The 27,587-nt window shown below is 38.0% G+C and overlaps 3 protein-coding genes across 10 annotated transcripts in view; all 3 read left to right on the plus strand.

Moving 5' to 3' along the window:
- The window catches only part of HOXC6 (homeobox C6), a 95,717-nt gene that overhangs the window by 1,718 nt on the left and 66,412 nt on the right, over positions 1-27,587 (plus strand). For 4 of the 8 annotated variants that reach the window (XR_014709057.1, XR_014709058.1, XR_014709059.1 and 1 more), the window contains exon 1: positions 25,852-26,336. The exons of the other annotated variants lie outside the window; for them this stretch is intronic. The gene's annotated coding sequence lies outside the window, so the exon portion shown is untranslated. Of the gene's footprint in view, positions 1-25,851; positions 26,337-27,587 lie in introns of those variants that run through there. 8 annotated transcript variants of the gene reach the window in all.
- On the plus strand, positions 7,972-10,963 carry HOXC9 (homeobox C9). Its single transcript, XM_084610730.1, has 2 exons — positions 7,972-8,536; positions 10,217-10,963. The coding sequence occupies exons 1-2, from the start codon at positions 7,999-8,001 to the stop codon at positions 10,459-10,461; spliced, it is 783 nt and encodes a 260-aa protein (XP_084466856.1). The 5' UTR covers positions 7,972-7,998; the 3' UTR covers positions 10,462-10,963.
- On the plus strand, positions 16,509-20,773 carry HOXC8 (homeobox C8). Its single transcript, XM_084610343.1, has 2 exons — positions 16,509-17,383; positions 19,216-20,773. Exons 1-2 carry the CDS (start codon positions 16,948-16,950, stop codon positions 19,506-19,508), a joined length of 729 nt encoding a protein of 242 aa, XP_084466469.1. The 5' UTR covers positions 16,509-16,947; the 3' UTR covers positions 19,509-20,773.

Consider the following 27,587-nt stretch of genomic DNA (forward strand, 5'->3'; position numbering starts at 1 on the left):
TATGATCTCTCTTTTATTTTAAACCCACTGTGCAAAAAAAAATTTTTTTGTTTGGGTTCCTGACCTAGCAGTCATGAACATGAATTGGACCTATGATGTTTTTTGGAGAACTGACATTATGCTGTTGGGGGTGTCTTGAAGGGAAATACACATTGGAAGAGCTAGTCCAGACTGTGTAACAAGCTACTGTTTCCACCTCCTGTACAGCCCTCTCAGTATTCAATCAGATCATTTGTAGCGTATTTTAGTCGTTGAAGGTGCATTGAAAAACAAAGCAGAAATCAAACTTACCTTCTGCTCTGTCTATATAACAGCAGAAGCATCAGATTTAAAACTTAATAGCCATTTTATGTTCTATAATCAGGGGGTTCCACTTTTAAGAACACATTCTCTAGTGTTGCTCTGCTACAAACTGGATTATGAACTATTATCCACTGAGGACACGTGTAAAAGCTAAGTAACTGTTGATTAAGAAAATGAGAGGGCTATGCTATATGATTAGCATCTTTCTTTGGCAAAGTAAAAGAAGATATTTTTCCCCAAAAAAGAAAGCGTATTGGAAAAGTTTGGAAAGTTACATCTACACATCACCTATCTGAAAAAAAACAAACCCATCCAGGGTTACACACAAATAATCCATATGTGTATTTGTGCGTGTGTGTTTTCCCCTCAAGAATACCACTGACAGATAGAAATAAGGAGAAGAAAAAGGAGAAAAAATAATTAGAGAAAAGGTGCTGAGACATTAGAAGTGAATCTTCAGATATTGTGTGTTATGTTATTATAAAAGAAATCCTGAGTCCATGTTGTGTTGACATTATACGGGTGGGGAGGGGGAAACTGTTTTGTGGTGGGGAAAGTATAATGATAAGACCACTATGGCTGTTTTTGGCTGGGCAAAATGTCAGGGTACATTATATTTCTTAAACCGGGTTCAGATTTTTGGTACAGAAAGGGCATATTTTTTCTTGTATTGTTACATTACTGTGTTTGTGTCCTACTCTAACTTTATGCTTAACAGTTCCATAACAATCTTTCTGTGCAAGCAATACATTTCGATTGTAGAAATAGAAATGTCCCTTCTACCTAGGAGAGACATCTAATCTTGATATGGTAGCTCAGATCAGACAAAAAAAGCACGTGCAAACAAGTAAATGTATAGTCCTAAGCCAACAGTTTTAACAGGTATCGTTTTTCTTTTTCTGCGGTATTAAATATGATATTTTTTAAGTGTGGAAAGGGCATAATGGCTCTGGATTTGATTCAAAGCAGTATTGCATGAAGAATGACTATTTTCACAATCCTTTTGGGTTGGACAGCTAGGTTGGACCAGGTTTGAAAAATTTAATATGCAAGTCTAATAAAAAATATCCTTCGTGGTTCTGTAAATTAATATTTCAACAGGGAAAAGGCTGATTATTGCTCGTTTTAAGTGTAATTATTTGACATTAGTGCTGTGATAATTGAATGATTTAAAGGATTCATTATATATATATATATATATACATATATATACACACACACACACACCATTTCGCCTTTTCTGTATTAACAATTTGCAGACGTTTATCCCTTTCTTCTAACAGCATGTACAAGAAAAAATATCTATTCTGTAAATATTAAGATTGATTTTATACCAAAGACTACATCCCTGTAGAGAGATAGAAGCCTGAAGTTAATAAACGTTTAGCAACACAACTCCAGAAATGCAATAAAAGTTAAAACCTCCCCTACTGTTTTTTTTAATTATGATATTAGATCAGAAGGCACGAGGATGGGAATTTATTGGCTTTAACAATTTTGTGTAAATTTTCCTTATTTTTATGTAAAAAACATGGGTAGTCAAAAAGACACCACGCTGTTCGCGTTCATCTCACGTCATATAATTTTGTTTGCTTTGTTGCTAGACATGCACACACCTTCTGATGCTGTTGTTATCAGGGTAAAATATTAGCAATATTACTATATGCTCGATACTATCATTTTTCTTGCCTATGTTCATATAATGCTCTTTCCCCAGCAGGTGTAATTTTAGAACTGAAGGCTTTGTCTGTGTCTCTACGGGTTCCTATGTATTTTATTCTTTGCTGCTTCTGGTGATTTTGTGGTGCTTTAAGAAAATACCGCCTGGAGAAGGAAAATATATTTAGAAGTTAGTAGGAGCTTGTAAATTCGTAACAGGGAGGCTAGGGTTTGGTTATAGGCTCCTCCATTTTGCTGCAGTTCAAGAAGTGCAGATATATATATTTTAATCCCTCCTTGTTTCAGTTAGCCGTTTGCCTCCCCTGAGCTTGGGAAATTGCATTGAAAGCTTAGCTTTTCCTAAGATACGTGCCTGCGATATGTCCAGTTGAAAAATCAACTGGAGCGGCTGTCTAGAATTTTCTAAATACTACCAAATCCCTCTGTTGAAAGCTGTTATGCTTAGGTGTCTTGGATTCTCACACAGTCACCATGTTATTTAATCAGCTCTTGGGGTGTGCAGATGATCTTTACAAATGATTAACAGAATCAAATCAAGTGTGAGTGTGTGAGCAGGGTAGTGGTGGGGGGGGGGGAATATGTGGTGTTTGATTTATTTTTAAAGAAAGTTCACTCTGTTGTAGACCAAGACAGGTTAAGAGGTAGGTTGGTATGGTCAAGGCAGGTATAATTAAACAAGGCCCAGAGCTCCTGTGGTTTATGTTCAGATGCAAGCCATCGCCTTCAGCTGAAACACCCCCTTTTTAATAAATAGAGTGAAGTTATTGTCCGGTTTGTGTGCATGATTGTCATCGTAACACCTTGGACTTTCCTTCAGTCTAGCTGGAGTGCAACTGTGCCGCCTAAACCATAGAATTTGCAGACAAAAGTTGCCGCTTGGAACTATAGTTATTTATGCTAATTACAGGGTGTCTGACAGAAACATAATAAATGTAGAGGGAGACGTATAGAAATATGTTTCTTCAGGCAGTATACAGTTTTACTCTTTGGGTTCAGGCTTGTTTTCCTGCTGTTCTTTTCATTTACTTCTTTCTGAAATGTTTCCCCCTCCCCTTTTGTTGACCTGTACTTCATATCACACCCCAAACCAAGATAACCTAATATGCCTTGGAGATTAGCACTTAGTGTAATTTAAATATTCCCCTCCCCCCCATTGCTCTGGACAAGCTTCCATCTGTGAATGTTTTTAATGGGATTCGTCTAGTGGAAACCTGAAATTTTGGAAGGACACCATAACACAGTTAAATAAATTGTCCTGGGCTTTAATGGCACGTCGGAATTTATTGTCTATTATCCCCACCTTCTGACACTAAGGAGTCTGGAATCCAAAGTCATAACTTCTAACAAAATTCTTAGCAACAAAGTGGTGTGTGTGCGTGTGGGTGTGCAGGAGCACTTAACCAGGTAAAAACTCCTCTAGAGTAATTTTTAATCTGAATGTTCATTTTATTTACCTGTTCCCCTTTCCTCCCTTCATTTTGGGTTCAATTTAAATATTATGTCCATATAAAGGCACCTTTCGACAAGTCTCATCAGTAATATATTGTTTTGAAAATCCTTTCTGCCCAACGTCTTAAAAAACCCCGAAGAAATATGATATGAAAGTAGCCAAAGAAATCTGGAAAACAAAACAACAGCCAGCTGCATTGCTATGGGATCCGCCAGTAATAGTTTGCTGAAATTGGCCTTTCCTTTTCATTGACTGGCTTTAAAAAGGTAAACATGAAAAATAAAAGACATGTAGGAGATCAGGAGATATTTTCTACTGACTTCAGACAGTCTGCTCTACATTCGTGCAACCCAACCCATTGTATACCTTTTTTTCATAAGAGAAAGGGGGAGGGTGTAAAAGAACAAAAGAAAGAAAAAAAATTGGGGAGGCAAAGGAGAGGCGAAAGGAACGAAGGACAAGGAAAAAATATAACAAGAGAAAGAGATGTGGGGTGGGGGATGAACTTTATTCTGTTTAGGGATTAAAATCAAAGCGATAGTCACTGCTGGTGTGTAAATTTGTGCTGTCTGTATGGTTAGTTTCGTTTTGTTTATGAAGAGATAACACAGCATGGTTTCAGATTGCTTCGATGCAGGGTGTGTGTGTGCGTGTGTGTGTGTGTGTGTGTGTGTGTGCAGGGAAAAGTAGATTATTAATACGAACTTGACAGTGTTAATTGAACCAAGTGGAAGCGGGGAATGCGTTTTTGGAGTCGCTGTTTGTCTGCCTGTCAAGGGTAGAGTGTTGTCTGCTAATCCCAAGACCCTCACTGGAGTTTGTCGATCAAACCCCTTCTTGAATGTCTTCCTCTGGTAGCCACAGAGAGTTGCTATTGCTGTTTATAAAGAGCACCGCTTTCATCTTCCACACAGCTTCAGGGTGCAAATCCGTACAGCTGCACGGGAGACCCTGTGTGGAGAGCTGCCTAGTGTTCTTCAGGCCTTGAATTGCCACAAGGAGGTGGTGGGATTTATTTATTTATTTATGTATTTACTTCCAATTGCTGTGGGACTCCAAACTAGCCTTTGATACCGCTAGTTTGTAAAGTTTTTGTTTTTGTTTCTGTTTTTTTTTTTAAATCGCAGTATCACAGAGCTGAAAAGACACGGCCCTAGGATTTTTTTGCATCTCCTTGAAATCAGAGAAAGATTATCAAAGCGAAACTACAAGACTGAGGGAATAAGGGTCTGCAGTTATGTGCAATCAAAACAGAGAAAGAATGGATTTCTGAAAACTGCACAAGCTTATCTGATTCACACACACACACAGAGAGAGACAGACACACGACCAAAGTCACTGGAAATAATTTCGCTCCAAGAGGTGTCAAAACTAAATGTGTCAAGACGGTGATCAATAAAATAAACAATGGCGTTTGCTTTTTTAACGTCACAGTTACAAATCCACCCCCCCATTTGATATTGTTTATATTTTGCAGTGATGTGTTGGTTTTGTTAAATGCAAAGAAGTTTTTGCTTTCAGAATAATGGGGAGTGGAGGAGGAAGAGATATTAGACAGCCTACATGAGAAATGATCGTTCAGCATCATTTCAGTAGAGGTAATCTTCCATTAAACAAGTAGCGAGATCTTTATGGAAACAGGATCATATCTGCTCAGAGTCTAGCTAGACCGTTCATAAATGTTGCAAGATAACCTTGCTGGTATTGACTGTGTAGCAAACCAGATTTTAATTCTAACGTTCACCTCGGGTTGGAAAGACTACTCTCTAAAATAAGTATATTTCAAAATATGTATTTATTTGCCCTGCATTGCTACTCGACTTTATTCATGAAACCTTACGCTTATCCACGTAGAAGGTTTGATGGAGACAGAAACATAAATGAACATTATTTTACTTCCCTGCAGACTCAGAGTTTTGTTATGCAATTACACAGCTAAATGTTCTGATAATATTATGCTAAGCCCTGTTTTTATTTTACTTTAAGATGAGCTGCCTCTCTCTTGTTTGAACTGGGTAATTTCTCAAAGCATGCTGCTCCTTGAATGAAATAGGCTGGTATTGCAAACGTTATGATTATTTTAAAAAAACCCAAACCCTTTGCAGCCCTATGGAGAGTAAACAATTCTATTTAATGAAAGTTTCCGCGTAAATAAAAGAAATCTTGGCCAGCAATGTTTTCCTTTGTGTAACATCAAAAATGCGCCATTCACAACTAAATTAGTGACCTTGTCTGCTTGTGTTAAGGTTACAAGAACTGGTTTTACTTATTGAAACCCTGTGTTTTTATAATCCCTGCTCGTTATGTATTTCATATCTTGTATATTTTGTCATTTTTCCCTATAATTTTTTTCACCAGTCCTCCTTTGCACTCACTGTTCTTCTCTATCTGTTCCTCTGTATATAAAGCCCCCCCGCCACTTTCTGCATATATGTCCAAAGACAACCATTCTTTTGTAAGGCTCCATTTACAATAATTCATCCATGTACCAAAGACAAGATTCCTTTACACCTCCACGTTTTTACATCACAGCATCTTAGCAATCTTCCATAGTGAGTATTTAACAAAAATGGAAATAGAGAAGGAATGATGAGTATAATTTTCCCCCCATGAACAGAAAAACAACCGTCACTAGAGACTTTTGATTGACAAATAAATTGAACTCAATAGAGGCCAAAGGGGACATTATACTCCTGTAGGAATATTTCCCTTTAAGGACTCACATAAAACATAGCATCTAAAACGGAATGAGAATAAATTCTGAGAGGGAACGAGATGATGACTTCAGATTTCATAGGCTCTGTCCGAATTTGGGTTTTCATACACACACAGACATCAATTTCTATTTAAAGTAGTCCCTTGATAGAATTAAATACATTTCTAACAGAAACTAGGACAGACTCGTGCATATTTATTAAGAACTTTGAAATTAAGATGCAGTCTTACTCTTTTCTCAGCTGAAACATGGGCTGTAAGTTTCTAGGGGCTGGGGGCTTTTTTAGCAACATCACATATTAATGCATATTTAGGCATGTATCTGTAGCCATCTGCTTTTTCTTCATGCTCGAATTTCCTATGTTACATACTGGTGGGAAAAGCATTCATGTCATGTGTGTTCAGGGGACTTACATGCACTGTCCATAATGTATGTCACTGGTGCATACTGCATCACTAACGGGCATATGCCCCTGTCTTTCTCTCTTTCTCTATCTCTCCTTGTCTATCTGTCTCGCTCTGCGAGAAACCACCATAACCTTCTGAGCCTCCACTTTTCTTGTTCTTGCACAATTTTGAGCATTCACCTTCATCCTACTCCAGTTACTATGAAATTCGAAGTTATGAATTGCCCTTCACAACACGAGATAATCCACATTTTTAAGAGAGGTTATTCTGTGTAGGTTATTCTTTTCCTCCTCTTCCAGAGAAATCCACTAACTCCATTCTTTCAGAATCCAATGGGCGTGATCTATTTACTTACCTGACTTTCTCTACGAAGGGAAGGTTATTTCTTTCAAAATTCAGCCCGAATGTTAAGAATTAAAAACAAAAATCAGAACCCAAGCTATTTCAATCGATTTGGTAAAAAAAAGTTTCCATACATTAAAATAATAATATTAATAAGTGTCAAGTGTACATTGTTGCTTGCTGTAAATATTCAGAAGGTTTCCCCTTTCCCAGCTACCCTTATAGCTGAAACTCACTCTTCCAGTTTTATTTAATGAAAGACACATTTATGAACAATCAAATGATCCTCGTAAAAATTTTATTGAAGGACATAAAAACATCCTTGGCTACTAGCCGAATAATTCAGAGAGGGTCTGCAAAAGCTGTCTTTTTTGGGGAAGGGGTGGTGGTGGTGTTATTATTTCCCACTCATGTTTTACAAGCTTATCCTTTCCACTCCAGGAGACAGTTATTAAAAAATAGATATGCATGATGTGACCAACAGATTTCTTGCCCTAAAGCAGGCTTGACGACTGTACTTCCCTGTAACAGATGACAAAAAGTCCATTTATTTTTAGGCAAAAAAAGCCTAAAATCAGATCCTTCCTTGGGTGATACTGAAGTATGATGGGAAGCATACCTCTATTACACTTTGAACTAGTCCCTTTTTACTGATATTCAATTTAATGTATCCACTATGGAATACAAGCTGCAGAAGGAAAGGACAGACAGAGACAAATTACGTCAAGAAATAGTGCCTGGGATACCTTACACACATACCTTATAGGCTCACTAGCAGGGCAGCTTTTTATGCCAGACATAGCCACCTCTGGCTAATGAAATGCAAGAGGCATTGCTTCTAATGTCTGCATTATTTCAAGAGTTTTATGAAAAGCCAGGTCGCATAGTCTCTATTAAAAAAAAAAAAAAAAAAAAAAAAAAGACCTGCGGATTGATCCACACTGTATTTTTGGGTAAATACAATCACGTGAGAGCTGAGAGCCAATAGCAAACTGGGAAAGGCTGAAAAAATAATTACCTGCCCTGATTGTTCTATGAGAAGATAAAAAGTACACATACAGTTCATACAATAATCTTATGAATGTAAAAGAGGGGGGAACATGTCGGCTTCTGGTCCCATAAGCAACTATTATGTAGATTCCTTGATAAGTCATGAAAATGAAGAGCTCTTGGCTTCAAGGTTCCCAGCCACTGGCTCTCACCCTGCAGCAGCTAGACCTTCAGGATTAGTACCGGACTGTGCCGATTTTCCATCCTGCAGTTTTGCCCCTAAACCGGCCGTTTTTACTACTTCATGGGCTCCCGTGCATTCTCAGTCTTCTGTGGTTTACCATCCGTATACCCACCAGCCTCACATTGGGGCTGACACCAGGTATATGCGCACTTGGTTGGAACCCATCTCAGGCGCGGTGTCCTTCCCTGGCTTCCCACCCAGCAGCAGGCATTACGGGCTCAAGCCGGACGCTTTCCCCGGCCGAAGGGCGGAATGTGGCCCGGTGGACGGGCGTAGTTATCCGGATTACATGTACGGATCCCCGGGTGATCTCAGAGACCGAACTCCGCAGACTATACCCTCTCCGGAATCGGAGGCAGTCGCTTCGAGCAAACACAAAGAAGAAAAGAACGAATTAGACCCTAGTAAGTTGAAGTCATTCTTGTTTACAACCGGGGAGGCATTACAGCCTCTAGTACAGTACTCAATAAAATGAAATTACCTTAGAGGGCCCTGTCCTAAAACTCCAGATATACAGGAAGACCCGGGTTTAAAAATCCCCCTAGTCTAATCTCAGTAGTTTCATTTTCATTTTATTTAAAAAAGAGAGTGGGGGGGGGGAAATCTATTTGTTTCTTTGGTCAAATATTCATAATCCAGCCTCCCCACCAAAGCTCCTGCCTCTCAGATATTTCCCCTTTCAGTCAAGAAGAGTCCCTTCTAGTTGAGAGTTGATTCAGTGATTTGGGTGTGGGGGTAGGGGAGAAAAACACCCAGGAATAAACAGAGAGAGGTATATACGTGTCTTTAAAAATACCCACCTATGTAATTATTCATAAAATACTCCCAACATGTGGGAATAAACGGAAAGGTGGTTGCCCTGAGAAAAGTGTTAAGGAGTGTGGATTATGGGAGGTAAAGGCAGAAAGAATCTATGGAGCGATAAAGTCGAAAAGCAGCTTTAGGCAGGATATTGGACTGAACACTTGAAAAAAAGCCCATCTTCTTTAGTGCAAAAACTTGAGCACTATGGGGGATCTGATTAGCCCCTTGCACCATTACAGATGTAACCGGTCTTTTCCACTCTAAAATGTTCATCTCAGAATGACCATATGTCTCTGAAATGCAGACAGTTGCTTCTGACAGTATAGTGTGTGCATAGAGGCAATGCACAGAGAGCAAAATAAAGTGTGATTTCAAATCTGGTGGAACTAGAATAAACGTCCAGTTGTGTCTGTGTGAGTGTGTATGCCTGTACACACAAACATGCGCACACACACACACACACATACACACACACATACACAAGCATGCCATGTGTTTATTAAGACTTCTGGCCTAACAATCTGATGAAATGGTGATTTATAAATTATAAATGGTGAGTCTGTGGGTGTCGGTGTATCCCCATATGTATCTCTATATGTATGCATACATAGGGATAAGTATCCATATATGACTATATAAAGTAGATCTGTGATAAAACAAGTAGTAGGATCAGGGAAAACATTCTCCTTTGCTGGTAGATGGCTCTATAAAACGCCTACAGTTGGATCAAGGAGATGATTCTAACGATAAAACAGTGTAATTTTTTCGTTCTAACAAAGTAGGGATGATGGGGCAGCAAAGAGAAAGGTCTTTTAGGCTTGAAGACTGTATTTTTGGAGACAATGAATTTATTCTGTGGCATCCTCCAGATATTAAAAAAAAATAAGCTAGTCATTCTAGGACTAGTATGGTTATAGAGAAGGTATTGGAGAGCAGAGGTTGTAAAGAGAGTTTATGGGCCTATAAAATGGTGGGAATTTTTACTTTTTATGACTATGTTCTTAGATTACTCCTGCTAGGGGATGATTATTATTTTAAACCCATTGCTACGGTTTTATTTACTGAAACTTTTATCTGAGAGCAATAGTAAAAGGAAAGGAAATGGCCCCCTTCCAAAAATAAACACATTAATGCCTTCTGAGGGTTACTTTAAAATATTTACCTGCTATTTTCCTAATTAAACATGTTTATTTTGGAAAAATAATAATCTGGGTGTGAGGAGAGGGGAAGCCAGCTGTTGAAATTAATGATTTTTTTTTAAAAAAAAACTTCTTTCCCAGGCAATCCCGTCGCAAATTGGATTCACGCACGTTCCACAAGGAAGAAAAGATGTCCTTATACAAAGTATCAGACCCTGGAACTGGAAAAAGAGTTTTTATTCAATATGTACCTCACACGGGACCGGAGGTACGAAGTAGCCAGAGTTCTTAATCTCACTGAACGCCAAGTCAAAATCTGGTTTCAGAACAGGAGAATGAAAATGAAGAAAATGAATAAAGAAAAAACCGATAAAGAACAGCAGTAAAGTTGGCAAAGTCAAATCAATGCAAGAGAAAGGAGGAGAGGGGAGGGAGCAAGGGAAAGCTGTTTCTTTGGTTCGAAATGTTTCTGACTTTGAATGTGCTGATCAGTGTTTAGATTTAGTTAAACACAGCCAAGCGTTTGGGAGCACCATGCTTTTATAAAATGCAACTAAAATAAAATGATTTTTTTTTGTCCTTTTCGGGAAAACAAAACAGAAAAGTACTTGAATTTTTTTAAATTTTTTTTTTAGTATTTTATTTCGTAAGTTAAACTTATCCAGTGTTTTATTTTTTTAATTTCATGACTTTGTGAGTGCATATTTTGTACAAAAGAAAATGAGAAAAAAAGGCTCAAAAGTGTTCTGTCATAGTGTTGGTCTGGTGTACTTATTTGTGTATTTTATTCCTGTCTCAGACCCGTTCTGTAATATTGTTATGTTTGCTATAGTAGAACAGCTCTATGTAAATATATACTTAACGTTACAAAAAAAGAAGGAAAAAAAAAAAACCTTATCATGCAGGTGTCTTTTATTTAAACTCCACTTGAGAAACAGCCAGAGTTTATTTTGCAATGGTATTCAAAGCTGTGTTGGGATTCTTAAAGGAGACACCCTCCTTGTACCAGTGAATTTAGCACTGATAAAATCGCAGTCTGTTGAAATGGAATTTGAAATATACCTTATTACAGGAAGCAAATGAAGATGGGTGGAAAGAAAGGACGCTGTTTCCGCTCACAACATTTTGTATTTAATAGTATAATCATAAAATGCGTTTAGGTAAGGGTTATACGTGCCATAAATTTTTAGGTTTGGATAATTAATTGTAGTAATTTATGACCAGGCAATCGAAGTATATGTAAAAGATTAAATATGTATGCTGGGAAAGGGCGCTTGCGGCAACATTCCTCTGTCTGACATCCGCCTATATAGCAACTGCTTTGCATTATCAATGGGATGCCAAGACTTGTAGGTTTCTTCAGCTCCTTGCACCTCAGAGGACGTTACTTTGCAAAATAAAATATAATCGATTGGGGAGGAATGTTTAAAAAAAAGCAAGAAAAAAGAAAACAAGAAAATGTGTGTGGGGAGAGAAATTTTCGGTCTCAATGAAATAGGTTGTTTTTTTTTCCCCTCACCCTCCCGCCTCCCTTTCTTTCTGCACAGAGGTCTGGATTGTCTGCTGTGGTAGGTAGAGACCAATTCCACCAGTCTCAAATGGGTAGGAAGTTTCTGTTGTTGTCGTGGTTTGTGACCATTTTAAGTGGCCCAGATGGGCGAGAACAGGCTGTCACAATGCATTTTTAGCTTGAGATATAAATTGATGGGTGCTCAGAGGCTGCTCAGTGAGAGACAAGAGGGGGAGAGAAAGTATAAAAATGATCAGCGGGGGATGCTTAATCATCAAAACTTGTTATAAGGTGCCTTTCTTTAATGAAATGAGGAGAGCAGGGTTCTAATCTTTCTAATCAAAATCAAAGCGAGGTAGTAGGACATGCTTGTCGCCTTGGCTTCTCAGCCTTCTCCGAAATAAAAAACCTGGAAGTCATTACCCACTGATCTTTATAAAATATTGCCCTTTAATATTTCTTTCTTAACGTTTTGAGGTTTCTCTCCCCTTTATTGATTTGTACTCTAGCTTTTATGGCATCGTGGTTTTTTTCTTTTTTAAGGTGGTATGGTATGGGTCAGTCTGAGCATCATCCTGGCACCAGAGGAAGCTCAAAGCTCAGTTCATTCAGAGCCCAAGTCCCCTGCTTTTTATGTTTGAAACGTCTTAAGGAGCCCACTGAAATGTGCAGGTTAAAAAGCATTTTAGCAGGGCCAAGAATGATGGGCAAAAACAAAACAAAACAAAACAAAACAAAACAAAACAAAAAACCACCACCAACAACCAAAACTGAATCCAACCCAACCCAGAATAGTCCTGTCATTTCGTGTATTTTTCTCTGTCTTCTCCCCTTCTAAATCCCTCCGCGTAAACTCCATTAAAAAACAACCACAACAACAAAAACACTGTTCGGATTTCAAAATGGATTGGCCACCTCATATCTGCAATGGAGAAAGTTCACCCCTTTTATTGGAAAAGTTCTCACTTTGGATGGGACTTTTCAATCAGCTTCGGGCCCCCCTCTCTGGTGGCTATGTAATGAAACGCTTTTATTAACGTTGAAAAGAAATGATCCATGCGTCTCAGTTCTGAACCCCCCCCCCCCATTCAACCAGATCTCATTTCCTAAGAGACCATAGGTCGCTTACCCTCCCCCAGCCCATCCTGCAGTCTTTACTCTCGCACAAGTCCCATTGGAGCTTATGGGCACGAAGGGATATGTCCCCTTTTGTCTCCGTCGAGGGTTTTCTTTGTTGGTGATGGGTTGTTTTGTTTTAAATCCTGCTGCAGTTACAGTTCATGTGCAAGGCTCTTAACTGCAGAGTTGCCCCATAATTTTAAGTGTCATTTGGCTGCTGGTTGATAGTGGGGAATAATAACTGAGCAGGCATTGAAATGATCTGCCATTGGAGAGCCTTAATCTTTCGATAAGAAAAAGAAAAGATGCAACGTGACTTTCAAAAGAGAGAGAGAGAGAGAGAGATGCACATTTTCAGAACCTTGCGGTGAGTATTGCTGGTCATGAATGTAACAATAATACTCAAATGGAGGATCTTCCTTGGGCATATGGTTTGCATCTCTGTGTATATATTTTCCTGCTTCGTTTAAAAATGGCCCTTTTGTAAAGCACACAAAAAAGACAGGATACTACAGCTGTGAAAGCTGTCCATAGGTACATTTCCGCAGGGAAAAAAAAGCCAGTTTTACAACTCTGTTTGTCTCACTGTTATGTGTGCTGAATAGAATTGAACAAAACAGGACCACAGAACTGGCTAGACGTCTGGGTTTAATTGTTTTATGGTTTAAATAAGGTGGGTGCTTTTCTCTTTGAAACCAGATTATTGGAATGTTTTGTCTACAGACTACAAACAACAGACCCCCTTGGCTCAGGGGGGAAAAATACCACCCTAAATTAAAACTGATAAAAGCACTGAAGGTTGAAGGAGAGATGGTACGCTGTTGCGTTTGTTTGTCAGTGTGTACACACGTCGTGATTTTTTATGCGTTCCTTAGCAGAAAAAGAAGGAACAGAAATAATTTGTGCAAAAGTACTGCCTTCTTGTCTATGAAGAAACAATCACTATCTCATTTTATCTCTAAGGCGTCATATCAAGCTATCTGGGAAATCAGTAACTCGTGTAATTATTGGTTATAAAATGCCTCCTGATAAGCTCAGAATACCCATAGCCACTTCACAGTTTAGTAAATCATACAGTTTTCTTTGGCTTTCTTTTAGATTTAATCTGATTTAGATGCTTGAAGAAACCGCTCCTTTCCCTTTTTGACAGAGGGGATCTCTCTCTCTCTCTCTCTCGACTAAAGAAAACGCAAGATGGCGCTGTTGTTCAATATTAGAAGTCTTTTGGCCCATTAAGTTACAACGCATCCTATTACACCTTTAGGCCTCTAAAAGGTTGTAAGAAAAACAAATCAAAACAAATATGTATAAATTCCCTCACCTATGACTTGTAAATTAGCATATAATGTGTATCGGAAAAGCAAACACATTAGAAACTGTCAAGATGGTAGCACAGCTCTGAGTCTTAGGTAAAATAGTCTTTCAATAAATAGATTTTTTTTAAAAAAATATCGGTTAATTATATCTGATGAGACACAGAGCCCCTCAGTCCAGCAGCAACCAGTAAATATATAAAATGCTTGCGGAGAAAGCTGTTTTGTTGAAGTCTTTTTCTTTATTAGAGCCAACACAAGTTACACCTTTTCAAGAATATGTTTCTGAAAAAAAAAAAAATGAAGCCGTAACATTTTTTTGGCAGTAAGATCAGAACATTAAAAATAACTCACACCCATGACAAATACAGTAAAAAATATATAGAATCCTACAATACAGACAAATTTATAAAGCTACATTCCGAAGGGTGGAGGCACACACACACACCCACACACACCCACCAAAAAAACTGTAGACAAAGAAGAGCACTTTCCCTGGACCGTAAATGTCAAGATATTTTAAAGAAGCACTGAGAGTTGCACATAACTGATTTAATGAGAGTGCTTTTTGCATGGACCTTGAAGGTAAACATTTATTGTTAAGCCCTCATAGGGCGCGATAAATAGTCTGCATTATTTACTGTATCTTTAGGTATCACACAAATGCACATGCGGCTAAAAATGCAGCTAATGTTTCAGTCACATCATTTAATTTCAGGAAGAGACTATCCGAATTCTCAGTCATCAAATATAAATCCACCGCCATGTACAGAATGTTTAGTTGTTGGGTATTTAAAAGTAGGAATTACGTTGATCATATCCCTATAAAATGGTCACATTGACTATCAGCTGCTAATTAAGGCGTTTATATCCCCAGGTGCTTATTTCCCCCTTTAAATTGTTTTTAGGGGTTTAATGAGACATAACATTTTCTCATGTAAAATTCGACATGCTAATTCTACCCTGTTTATAATTATTTTTAATTTGTGGGTAATATTTGCTCACCGTACACGTATCTTTTCATTTCAGTAATAACCTAAGACATGGTTGGAAAATTGCTCTCCATATGTGTGTGTGTGTGTGTGTGTATTTGAAAAAAAAACACTACAAATCCCTATTTCTGAAGCTTTTGAAAGAGAAAATACAATAATTTGTTTTATTTGGGGACACCTAATAGACATGGGAAAGGGTTGTTTTGTTTTCTCCCTCCTGAAAAGATGTCTACTTAAAAAAAAGAACACACCTAAATGACAGTCTCGCCAATTATTTTAACTAGTTCATGCCACTAAAATGAAGAATTGGAACCCTGGAAATATCTTCCTAAGTTTGGGTTAAAATGTATTTCACTCTTCCACACTTCAGAACAGTTGGCATTTCTTAGGTCTTTTCTGAAATTAATTACCTTGCATTTTCAGAAAGAACATAGGGGGAAAATTTGAAGCAATCGCTGGAAATATTTGAAGGGAAAACGCTGACAGTTAATATCACGCCATAATTTATAGATGTGACTTTGATTTTTTTTTCACTTTTAAAAAGCTGCAGAACAGCACAGGAAAGATTAATTTGCAGCCCTTTTTTCCCTCAAAATTTTAAGAGGAAGACCGCTGGTTTATGCTATATTTAATGGTCTGAGTTCCTTAATGCTGTCATAAAATGAAGTGTCTCAAGTGAAAGGTTTCAATGAATGGTCATTCACAGTGAAGAGAAACTAGACGGGGAAATAGGTGCTTTAGCAGCATCTGTAAAATTAAAACATGGAAACAACTGTCTGTGATTTAGAAACATGTCGATTTTTAAAGGCAACCCTAACCACACACAGACACACAGATACACACACAGAGATACCCATACAAAAGAGAGTTCGTACTTTCTGTCCCATTTTCCCTCTCTTTCTTCAAAAGTAGCTTTCTTAAATGCATTGTTTACTTTATTTCCTTGAAATGATTCTTTCCTGTTATTTTCAGCGCTGGGTTTTCAATGGTTGGTCCAAAAGGAAGAGGGGGAAAAAAATCCCAGGCTCTTTATTTATTTATTTATTTATTTTTAAAATAGGACAACAATAACCAACCAATCAAACCAATTGTCTCCTATAGGGGCAGCTTCTCTTTTTGTTGTGTTTGTTTGTTTGTTCCTTTCGATTTTTCAACAACAACAACAACAACAAACAACAACAAAAATCGGAAGAAGGGATGCCACGAGCTGAATAGGCTGCCGACTCATAACCCTACAGGCGTAGAGTCAGAAGAGAAGAGACGAAAACCTCACTGTAAATGCGTAACCAACACTCAGTTGGTTTCCTGTTTGTCTTTAAACCCCATCAAAATATCGCCACGAAAATAATATTTCTATTGACACCGAATTGGTCTGGCTGGCGTTTCTTTTACCTGTTGAGGTTACCTAAATTGACCTCGCTGGCGCATGTATTTGCTGAGATAAGTGAAGAGGCTCGCTTGCAAAAAATCACCTAAGGATATTAATGCGCACCTTTCATAACCCTCCTTCATTCATTAGATATGTTTTCCCCCTTCCCTTCTGAAGGCTGGTTTTTCCACGTACCCTTCACCCCCTTCAAGACCCCCCAAATCCTTGTCATTTTCTTTCTAGCCTGTCTTGGTGTGGAAGAGTGATGAGTACAAATCGCGTGTGAAAGCGCCACACCATCGGGATTTTGAGGAATTTGCCTATGGTGTTAAAGGGAAGGAGCAACTTACAGACAAACTGAGAGAGAGCTCTACCTACCGACAGATACAAGAGAAGTCAAGAGCATTAAGAGGCATAAAGCAGCCGTATACACACTCAGGCACTATGAAACGTCTTTGAGAGCTCATTAAAAAAAAAAAAAAGCCACAAAACTCAGGACTTTATACAGTCCAGGGAGAGCCTAGCACTAATCTCTTAGAATTAAAGACTTTTTTTTTCATGCGAAAGTCATGAGTTCCTACTTTGTAAATCCTCTTTTTTCCAAGTACAAAGGCGGTGAATCGCTGGAACCAACTTACTACGACTGCAGATTTCCACAAAGTGTAAGCAGGAGCCATGCTCTGGTTTATGGTCCGGGCGCTACCGCTCCCAGCTTCCAACACCCTTCACACCATGTCCAAGAGTTTTTCCACCACGGAACCTCCAGCATCTCTAACTCTGGATACCAGCAAAACCCATGCGCCTTGGCGTGTCACGGAGACGCGTCTAAATTCTATGGATATGAAGCTCTACCAAGGCAGTCGCTTTATGGTGCCCAGCAAGAGGCGACCGTTGTACAATATCCTGACTGTAAATCGTCTTCCAACAGTAACTCTAGCGAGGGACAAGGCCATTTAAATCAAAATTCGTCTCCCAGTCTCATGTTCCCATGGATGAGACCACACGGTTAGGACATTTTTTTTACTCTCCTCCTTTAACTGTTTTTCTTTATTTTATATCTTTAATATATATATATATATATATATATATATATATATATATATATATATATATATATATATATATGAAAAAAGATAGGCATGGCTGTAAAGTCTGAAAGAAATGAGCAATTTTTAATAATATTTCTTCTTCCTAGGAAGTCCTTTGAAATCAGACAAGCCAGCAGTAACTAGAGAGACAGCAAGGTGATAATACTGTGCAAAGGTTTTAAATCACAATAAAGTAAAACTTGTTTTTTATTGCTTGCCTTGAGGATAGGCAATAAGATACAGCTCCCACGAGGTTATTTGCATGTTGATAATACACTGCTCTTTAAAATGTCATATAGCCTTTCTTAACCGCTTGGAGACTTAGGCTAAAAGGTAGGAACTTGCATAAGGGAATTATTCATACTTTACATACGTATGTTTATATATATATATATATATGTATATATGTGTGTGTGTGTGTATGTGTGTGTTTGTAAAGCATTACACATATATATGTATATATGTAAAGTATTACTCTCTATATATCTATATATAGCTAGATCTATATATCTAGCTAGATCTATCTATCTTTATATATAATTAAATAAAAGTTAAAGTTAAAGGGGAACTTAGTTCAGAGCTGGGTGGGGTGGAGGGAACATTCTACTGTCCTGGACAGGAAAAGATAAAGAGAGAAAGGAAAATGGACTTAACAGAACTTTGTTTGACGAAGTAAACTGCAACCATTCCTCATTTGCACAAAATCCTAAATACTTCAAAGTACAAGTTTCTCTCCCCTAGCCTCCAGGTTGTATATAATACTTGTTAATTCAAAACATATGAAGGTTAGACTACCGAGTGCTAATTTTAAAGGACAATCTAAGAAATAAAGTTTCCCCCAGCCCTCAAGAAGACCCACTTGCCTTGTAAAAGCTTATAGGCTTTGGCCCAGAAAAGGCTTAAATTAGACATAAAGGGGGAAAACGTTATTTATCAAAGCTTTGATTTACAGGTAAACACATGTCATAATTTCGAGCTATAAGATATTTTAACAAATCTATTATTTTTTCTCACCGAGTAAGTACTATGGAGAAGGGAGAGTAAGGAGTCAGATTCAGATACATAAGCCCTTATTCTGTTATTGTTTTAAATGTCTATTTATGTAGCTGTTTTCAATACACTTCCTGTGTATGTATATACATATACATATGTACTCATCTCTATATGTGTATACACACACACACATTGATAATACAATCACACAAGGGAGAGGTAACTTATCCAACAAAAATGCAGGTCCTTAGGGCTCAAAAATATTAGGAAGCTGTGAACATATATTTAGTGAGCTACATTTGCAAAAGGAAACCACAGTTAGACATTTTGCAGAAGAGGAGTGGGCTGGGGGAGGTTGGATTAGTAATAATAATATAGTTAGAAAATTAAATAGCTTGTTTCATTTGATTTAACACCACAGCTAAAATCCATCAAATATTAGGAAGCTGGGAGGATATATTTTATGAATTACTTTTGCAAAGAGAAACAAGAGGTGGATATTTTGCAGAAGAAGGGTCTGGGGTGGGAGGGAGCATGGTTAGGGTTTATTATTGTTACTACTGCTACTATTATTATTGTTGTTATGAAAAATAAACAGTTTGTTTTATTTCGGTTTAATACCACGAGGGGCTGCAGGCATAGAGAAGGGAAGACCACCAGTGTCTCTAGGAAAGATCAGGCAAGGAGTTAAAAAAAAAAAAAAAAAAAAAAAGCACAAGGAGAGATCTAACAAGTTATGTTGTTTGTGTTCTATAGCTCCCGGAAGGCGCAGTGGCAGGCAGACTTACAGCCGGTATCAGACCCTGGAGCTAGAAAAAGAGTTCCTCTTCAACCCTTATTTGACACGGAAGCGGCGGATTGAGGTCTCTCACGCCCTGGGACTGACGGAGAGGCAAGTGAAGATATGGTTCCAAAACAGGAGAATGAAATGGAAAAAAGAAAACAACAAAGACAAGCTCCCGGGGGCCAGGGACGAAGAGAAAACCGAGGAAGAAGGGAATGAAGAAGAGGAAAAAGAAGAGGAGGAAAAAGAAGAAAGCAAGGACTGATTTCTCAGCTCCTTGAAGTCTCGTTTTATGGCAGATGATAAATCGAGATGTTTACGACGGTCATTTGCTTTTATAGAGTATAGAATGGAGAGCCTCACACAGCAGTAACTACCTGTCAAAGAGTTCTAGCCTTTTTTATTGTCATAGAACAACTTCCCCTACTTTTTTCTATATATATATCGGCATTTTTGGTTTCATAAATATATAGTTGGCTTTACTACAACAACAGGAGGGGAGAAAAACAACACAAAACAATCATTGAAGCAAATGCCACATCTCCAAACAGTAGATTCTCCCCTACTCCCACTTCTATCTGTCTAGATAAAGATATATAGATAGATATATAAATGTATGCATCTTATGTATTCGTTTTAATAGGTTTGAATAGTATTTCTTCTCTACCTTGGTTTTCCCCATTCATGATCCAAGGGGAAGTATGATATTGCTTTCTGCTAGTCTTAGCTTTTTAAAAATATCTATATATCTACGTATCTTCAGTGCTAATACCCAGTTATCATTTAACTTTTAGCTGCCTGTCTGAATTGGAAGATTGGAGGATGACCATAGGTGATACCACGCACATATTAGCTATATATGACTATATCTGTATGTAGATAATACCTATACGCCTATGTCTCGGTAGGCCAAAACATGAAGGCTAAGAGCCTAACATTTCATGATTTATATAGGCACTGTTTACCATTTCACTGTGTGAGCACTCGAAATTCTTAATATACTACCTAAAGGGAAACCTGCAATAATAATCAAATCTATTATCAACAAGGGGCTTACATATCCTAAATTTTACTTGGTCAGAATTTATTAAAGGAAAAGAGCGAGCGAGCTGCGTTTTGCCCTGATGCAAGCTACTAAGTAGCATAAAATAAAATGATAATAATAAAAAAAACTTGTAATGTACTTTTCACTACCTATAGAAGGAGTCATGCTTTCAAAGTATTTGTAATGCGGTTTTGTTGTATTTGTTGCTGCTTATTTTCTTGGAAAAAAATTTCCCAACAACTGAAACTGCCTAGTTGAGAACGCACAGTATTGTATTATTTTATTGTGCTTATAAAGTAGTGTAGAACTAAATTGCACTGAATGTATAGTTATCTATTTGTCTTGACTTATCTGTTAATGCAACATGCTCGAAAAAAAAAGTCATTTGTTTTATGTAAAAGCATAGTTCTGCGTGTTCAAACTCTGAATGTAGCAATTTCTGCCAGAAGCCAATTTCTGGACACCGTGGATTTGTATTGTATACGTGAGACATTACGTAAATAAATAAATAATAATAATTAAAAAAAGATTTTAAAAGGTCTGAGTTGCGTAAATTGTTATGCATAAATTTAAAACCATTCATCCACACACACACACGGAGTTAGGAGATGCCAATGAGTCCCAAGTAATATTTCATAGATTCAAGTTACTGGTCGCCATGCTAGCATAGTTCAAAACCAAGAGCCATCTTTAAGTTGCAAGAAAATCAGGATGTCTGACTCTTGGCACAGCTACAATAAATGTGGGTAATTAGACATGGTGAATAAGCCAGGGGGCAAATAAAACCTGGTATTATCATTACCAATGCAGTATTGTTTACTGATATGTAGTCTTAGTGTTTTTTTTAAAACTCCATTTTCAAGTTGCAAGCTTCCAGACATATTCATTGTTAAAATTCTTCTCTTGGTATGAAACATGCCTACGCATGTCCACCTTCCTTGGGGTGGATTTGGGAGGGGGGGGCAGAGAAAGAGGGAGAGGGGGAGAGAGAGAACAATGTATTAAATGTAAATATCTTTATTTTACTTTCCTCACCTGGGAACTTCTACTGAGAGGTCTCAAACGTGTAACATTCTGGTCTTCCATAGCTCTAAAGTGCAGCAAACCCATCACTCTTTCTTTCTTTCCTCAAAATGAGGTTACAATAACCCAGAAGATTCAGAATTTCTCATGTCATATGTATGTGCAATTTGCTACTTGCAAGCGATCGTTATAAAGCGATTGAGAGCTTGGAAAGAGATTATGTATACATTAAAACGTGTCTTAACTACGTTGTAGAGATATTCACAAGCCATACTTGGACTATATGAGAATATAGTTAACTAAGAGAAACCCTCATAAGCATCTTACCAAGAAAACTGTCATGAAAGCAATGAATAGCTTTTTTCAGATACAAAATCAGAAATTCTTTTTATGAATCAGTACATAAATCCAAGTTATCGCTCTTGTACCTGAAGATCTCTAAGTGACACCACACTGAATCTCTTCCAATAAAACCTGAATGTGATGGCTTCAGTTCTTCCCTTTGTAAAATAGGAATATTATAAATATGCCACCCACCATCATTTTGTTAAACCATATATGCTGATCTTGTAAATATTTATTTTTTTCTTTTCTGTTGATAAATGGACTACATCATATAGGAGTAGTGGATATAAAAGTGGCGGGTTGTTTACAACGAAAGTATAGATAAGAAAGCACAAGATTCCTAAGATACATCCTGATGCCCTGAACTATGTCTGGAGAAGAGACTGGGGTTGGGACATTCTTAACCCAAAACACCAAGCTTAAAGGATTTAAATGCCTCAAATAATTGAAAATGTTGGATACTGCTCAGGAAGAGTATACAATGAGGAAGAACTAGTTTATAACATATTAAATCGATACTGATATGTATATCCATACACCCCCACAACCCCACAATTCCCACACCCCCATATACATAATGCAAATGTATATGCAATATGACGATGTATAAGTGTAATTCTAGATTTCTAGTACCGTTTATATGTGTGTGCATATACAAATGCTCAAACACACACACACAATGCATATGGAATATGAATGTGTGTATGTTTCATTCTAGAAACCTAGTGCAGCTTGTATGTTGTGCATGTATTCACGTTCAAAACACAAACACAAACAATGCCTATGCATATGGAACATGGATGTGTGTATGTCTCATTCTAGAATTCTAATGCAGATTGTATGCGTGCCTATTATTCATGTTCAAAATACAAACACAAAATGTATTTGCATATGCAATAAGAATGTGTCCATGTAGAATTCTAGTGCAGTTGGGGGGGATAGGAATATCTATCTATCTATCTATCTATCTATCTATCTATCTATCTATCTATCTATCTATCGAATTCTAAGTATACTCTCCCTCCACTCCCGAATTCTAGAATTATACACAAGCACACACACACTTCTATGTTATTGTACATTCTAGAGTGGACATATATGCTCATGCACTCATTTTCTCCACGAAAGGGCTAAAAATAATAAGGATCACTGTAGAGTTTTCCATTTCGAATGTAGACACTTAAGGTAAACTGTTTTATTAGGCATAGAATAGGCTGGTTTATTTTAGCAGAGGTATAATCTTCAGGGTTATTCATGCCATTTACAACACCGAAGTTTTCTTCCTCTTGCTTCAATAAAATGGATCTATGCTCTTCACACCTTCCACAGCAATGTTAAGGAGCTTTGCAGGCAGCAGCTTGCGCTATTACTGAACTTTTTTTGTTTTGTTTTGTTTAAGGTCTTGTCGAACCCATACTCTTCTTAGAGAGGTTCAAAGAAGAAAGATAACTTATCAAACTGTTCTGTTCAAAATTTTTTAAAAAGTTGTATGCGCAGTCTATCCATCATATTTAAATCCACATCTCTAAGTAGTTTTATATGAACGAATACCACATAGCGACACTCATCTATCAAACGGTTAGGAGTTAAATTATTGAAACTTCAAGTGAAGCAGTAACTTTTGGGGTGAATGTTTATGCTGTCTAGTCAACACAACAAAGTCGCATCTTCATTTGACATCCGGTTATTTTTGTAATCATCCACCATTTCAAGAGAAAAAGAGAAAAGAGGATTTTATGGGATAAAGTAATTTGAAAGAAGATATGCTGTTCACAAAGTGGCTTATTCAGAAACGATCATTGCTTCAGTATTACTGAAATTAGTCTCATCTACCCGCCTGAAGTGAGAAATATCCTATTTCACGCTTTTTATTAGCCAATCAAATTTCCTTCGGATCTCCATTTGTGATTTGTGAAAAATGTAATTCCTTAAAAAACTGAGTTTGAGCATATTGCTCATTTTGCCTTAATTTATTATTCTAATCATAGCAGCAGCTACACGACAATGCAGCCATTAGGCTAAAAAATTCGTTTAGATTTTATACTCGAAATGGGCACAGATTATATTTTAGAGGCAACGAATTTCTCGGGCATTTATTTTATTTTATTTTATTTTTATTTTTTGCACTGCATGCAGATAGGCTGGAGGATGGGTTGAAAAAGACGAGGATGAACACGGAAACTTTGAAAAACAAAACTTGGAAAGAAATGAATCCTTCCACATTTTCTAGCTGTTATATTCCCCTCCCCCTTCCTAGATTTGATCCTCTTGTTACCTTTTCCAAAGGGGATGGGGAGGGAAAATTATTTCTCGAATATTTAATTCAAGGAAAGAAGCGACAGGCTATTTTCCTAGACAAGGCTGTTGGATAAAGGGGATGAGAATTAAATACTGAAGTCATGGGCCCTAATGTTTCAAGTGCGGGGAAAAACGTGTCGGACAGGTTACCTCTGACTTGCAGGGCTAAAATTTCCTGTTCACTATATGGATTCTATTCTCTGGTTTACTCGTTGGAAAATGAGGAGTCCATTGTGTTCTTAGAGCTGTTGTGGTGGTTGCTTCCCCCTCGTAACTTTTAACTACCTGTTATAAAATTTATTGGTGGTTTGTAAAGTGAATAAAGTAATTTCCCTTCCATCCGGTTGTATTACAACCTTTGTGTTGTTCGGATAGACAGACAGACAGACAGACAGGCACACTTAGCCCCCACCCCACCCCCCAAAAAAGCAAGCAAACCAGAAGTACCTGCAGAATTGAACTCTGGAAATAGGGGAACATGGTATGAAAATGCCTGACAAATGACTGAGTTCAGTTATTGCGACAAAGTGTATTTTTCCTCCCAAAGCTTTCTGCCATGCCTGGCCCTGAAGCTAAGAGTTGGGATTGTAAAATGTTTCAACCAGGGGAGAGAGGGGAGAAAATGTAGCATTTAATCTAAACTAGGAGATCTGGTCTTTGCGGTTGTCTATTTGCAGACTTGTGGACGTCTCCACAGGATCAAAGCAGGCCTGTACCCGACACAAAAAAAAAAGAAAAAAAAGAAAAAAAAATTCTCTCTGACTCCAAATCAATATTTTCAAGTGTTTGCACAGGCCCCAACTAAAAACTCAAAGAAACATAATATCGCCTGCTATATAATTCCTGCCCGTCCTGTCGCATGATTCAACGAAAGCACCAGACTCTGAGATGTTTCCTTGAGAACTAGTATTAGCTGAGATTTCCAGTCACAGAGTGATTAAAAAAAAATCCCTCCATGAAACTGTAAAATTGGATCGGACGCTGTTAATTTAAAAAAATCACACCAACATTTAGGGTAAAAATGTGGGAGTTTATGGGTAAATACCGCATCAGCTGCTCAAGTTTTGACTATTATTTGGAGAACTTCACTCTGAATCTTAATATCCCAGGGCAGGATATGGAGATTGGCTCAAGCCAAAGAGCAAAATTATTATAATTTAGAAAACCAAAGGAGGGTTGAGGATCGCAAATTTGTGTTGAGCTTGCTAGTGAAAGTGGACACACCCTTTCCTAAGAATATTGTGTGCCGAGAGATGTTACTACACGGTTTAATTAGGTTAGCTCGAGGAGCTTGCGGACACAATAGTGTTATTTAGCTTTTCCTACTTCCTGAAAATTAACACGGTTTTATAATGTTATTATTTTTAAACCTTCCAGTTCACCCCCTTTTCTTCCTGCCTCTTTAAAGTCCATCCTTCCTCCATGTTGATCTCTCTAAGTAGCCCAATTAATTAGCCATAATAAAAATAAAAACCATTATATTGTGAAGGCCATATCTCCCTGGTCAAACAAAAAAGGCTTCACATTAAGACAGGCACTAATGCTAAGAAATTAAAATCTAGTACGGACGCGCGCGCGTGTGTATATATATGTATGTCTTATATATATTTATATATACCCAGTATTAATTTGCTTGCTTTAAATGGGAGGAGGGGTGAAGAGAGGAGAAAAAATTACTAATATTAAAAAAAGAATTGTATAAACATGGCGACAGACGAGAGCATTTGCACTCGTCACAAAAATGCAACGCATTCCTGGTTGTTTGCAGAAAATTTACAGCTAAGCAATAAAAGTTTACGACTGAATCACAAGTTGGATTGGCCACAGGAAGTCATGTGGACTCCATCCATGAACGTGAACTTTTTATTGTGGTTTCTCTTATGACTCTTTCACAGTAGTCCTCCCTTTAACAGTCCAAGCAGTGCCAGGGATAGGATGGTATTTTTCCCCCACCTAATTATTAGCGTTATTATTATTTTTTTTAAAATCTAGATTTTTTTCCCTCCTTGGGGTTGGAATTGTTGGTTGCTTTGGGCGTTTTGGGAATAATGAGTTTACTGCTGCGTCTTGTTGCCGCCTCCTATTCTCCACCCCTAGGGGCAAAACGCAATACATTGCCTTTGGAGGATGCAATGATGAGGGGCACAAGGAGTTGTAAATACCTTTTTTTTTAAAGAGAAAAAAATAGATGCCTTCCCAAGCTTCCCCCCAGCCCCTGTCCAACCAGAGAAGAACTATTTTGCTTTTGTTTTCCATCTTTTTTTTTTTTTAAATCTTTCTGTGGAGCTGAGCTGCAGCGTCAGTGGAACAGAAAGAGAGAGAGAGAGAAAGAGAGAGAGAGAGAGAGAGAAAGAGTGGGAGAGGGGGAGACAGGCAACATTGGTAAGTGTTCCCTTATTGGCTAAAATGTGTAACTAATGATCCATAGCAATGGGTGTTAAAGATAATGATGCATCGTTTTGCGAGCGAGGGGTAGGCGAGGGGTGTAGCTTGGGTATGACAGAATATGGCCAGGATCGGCACAAATGTAGTTAATTCGGTGAAAAAAGGGTTTACGGGTGGTGATGTCACATTGGTGGGGAGCTGGTTTGCTGGAGACAGACAGAGATGCGTGCTGCAGTCTGCCTTTCCATTGACAATGGTGCAGTGTGAACAGGGGTGGTGCTGTGCTGGGGAAGGGGTGGAGGGGGGAGAGACTTACTGAAAGGCCTAAGAAAGCATCTGATCTACTGGTTAAACGAGAGGAAACCAAGAGGGCTCGGTTGAAACCTTGGCGGGGGGGGGGGGAGGGGAGGAGGGGGGAAGAGAAGAGCGAACCCGGAAGCGACATTTTCCATGAAAATGAAAAATAATCCCAGTCCAAACTTTTAATAAGAGGCAATCATTGACTATCTAGCGCACATGCGCAGTGTAGGCAGCCAGCCGCATCCAGGAAGCGCAGGAGCAAAGCCTTTTAGTGCCATTTTTAATGAGCAATTACGGGTTTGCTTCTATTTGTGTGCATCAGCCACTGGCTGGTTGGCCCAGCCCCCACGGGTTTCAACAAATGATTGAAATGGAGGCGGGTGGGGGGAGATGCCGCCTGCCCCCCTCAGAGTTTTTATTTTTTAAGTACTTTTTAAATTTCGAGATCGTCCTTTATTCACAAACTCCGCCTTCTGGTCCAAATAGTCTTTAAAAACATCATTACGGGCATTACATTCTAGTCTCTGGTCCCAGAAGGAACCATTTCAAATATTTCCTTCCACCCTCTGTTTTGTACAGTAATAACTTTCTTCTGGGATATTTTTATATTGGTTTTTATGTTGTCATGTTGTTGTTACTATTATAACATTGTTTAAAATTATGCTGATCTTTACATTTTATGCGGTCTTCAATTTCTCGCCTGTCTTTTAATTTCTCGGAATAATTTTTGTTCAGTTACAACATATACAATTTAAATTATAATCTCTTTACCTATGTTTCCCCCTCTTTCCCCTTCTCTCTCTCTCTCTCTCTCTCTCTCTCTCTCTCTCTCTCTCCCTCTATTCATTTGTTCACTCGTTCCAGAGAGAACAATATATGAGATGTGTATTGGTTTAATTTGAGAATGTATGTAATGTATTAGCTTAATTTCCTCGAAAGTATATATCT

Source organism: Lepidochelys olivacea (genome assembly GCF_965140295.1).
Source record: "Lepidochelys olivacea isolate rLepOli2 genome assembly, chromosome: 20".
Classification (NCBI taxonomy): Eukaryota; Metazoa; Chordata; order Testudines; family Cheloniidae; genus Lepidochelys; species Lepidochelys olivacea.

Coding starts and splice junctions, on each gene's coding strand:
- HOXC9 (XM_084610730.1), top strand. CDS start 7,999: ATGTCGGCTTCTGGTCCCATAAGCAACTATTATGTAGATTCCTTGATA. Junction 8,537..10,216: donor AAAGAACGAATTAGACCCTA/GTAAGTTGAAGT, acceptor CTTCTTTCCCAG/GCAATCCCGTCGCAAATTGG.
- HOXC8 (XM_084610343.1), top strand. CDS start 16,948: ATGAGTTCCTACTTTGTAAATCCTCTTTTTTCCAAGTACAAAGGCGGT. Junction 17,384..19,215: donor CCCATGGATGAGACCACACG/GTTAGGACATTT, acceptor TGTGTTCTATAG/CTCCCGGAAGGCGCAGTGGC.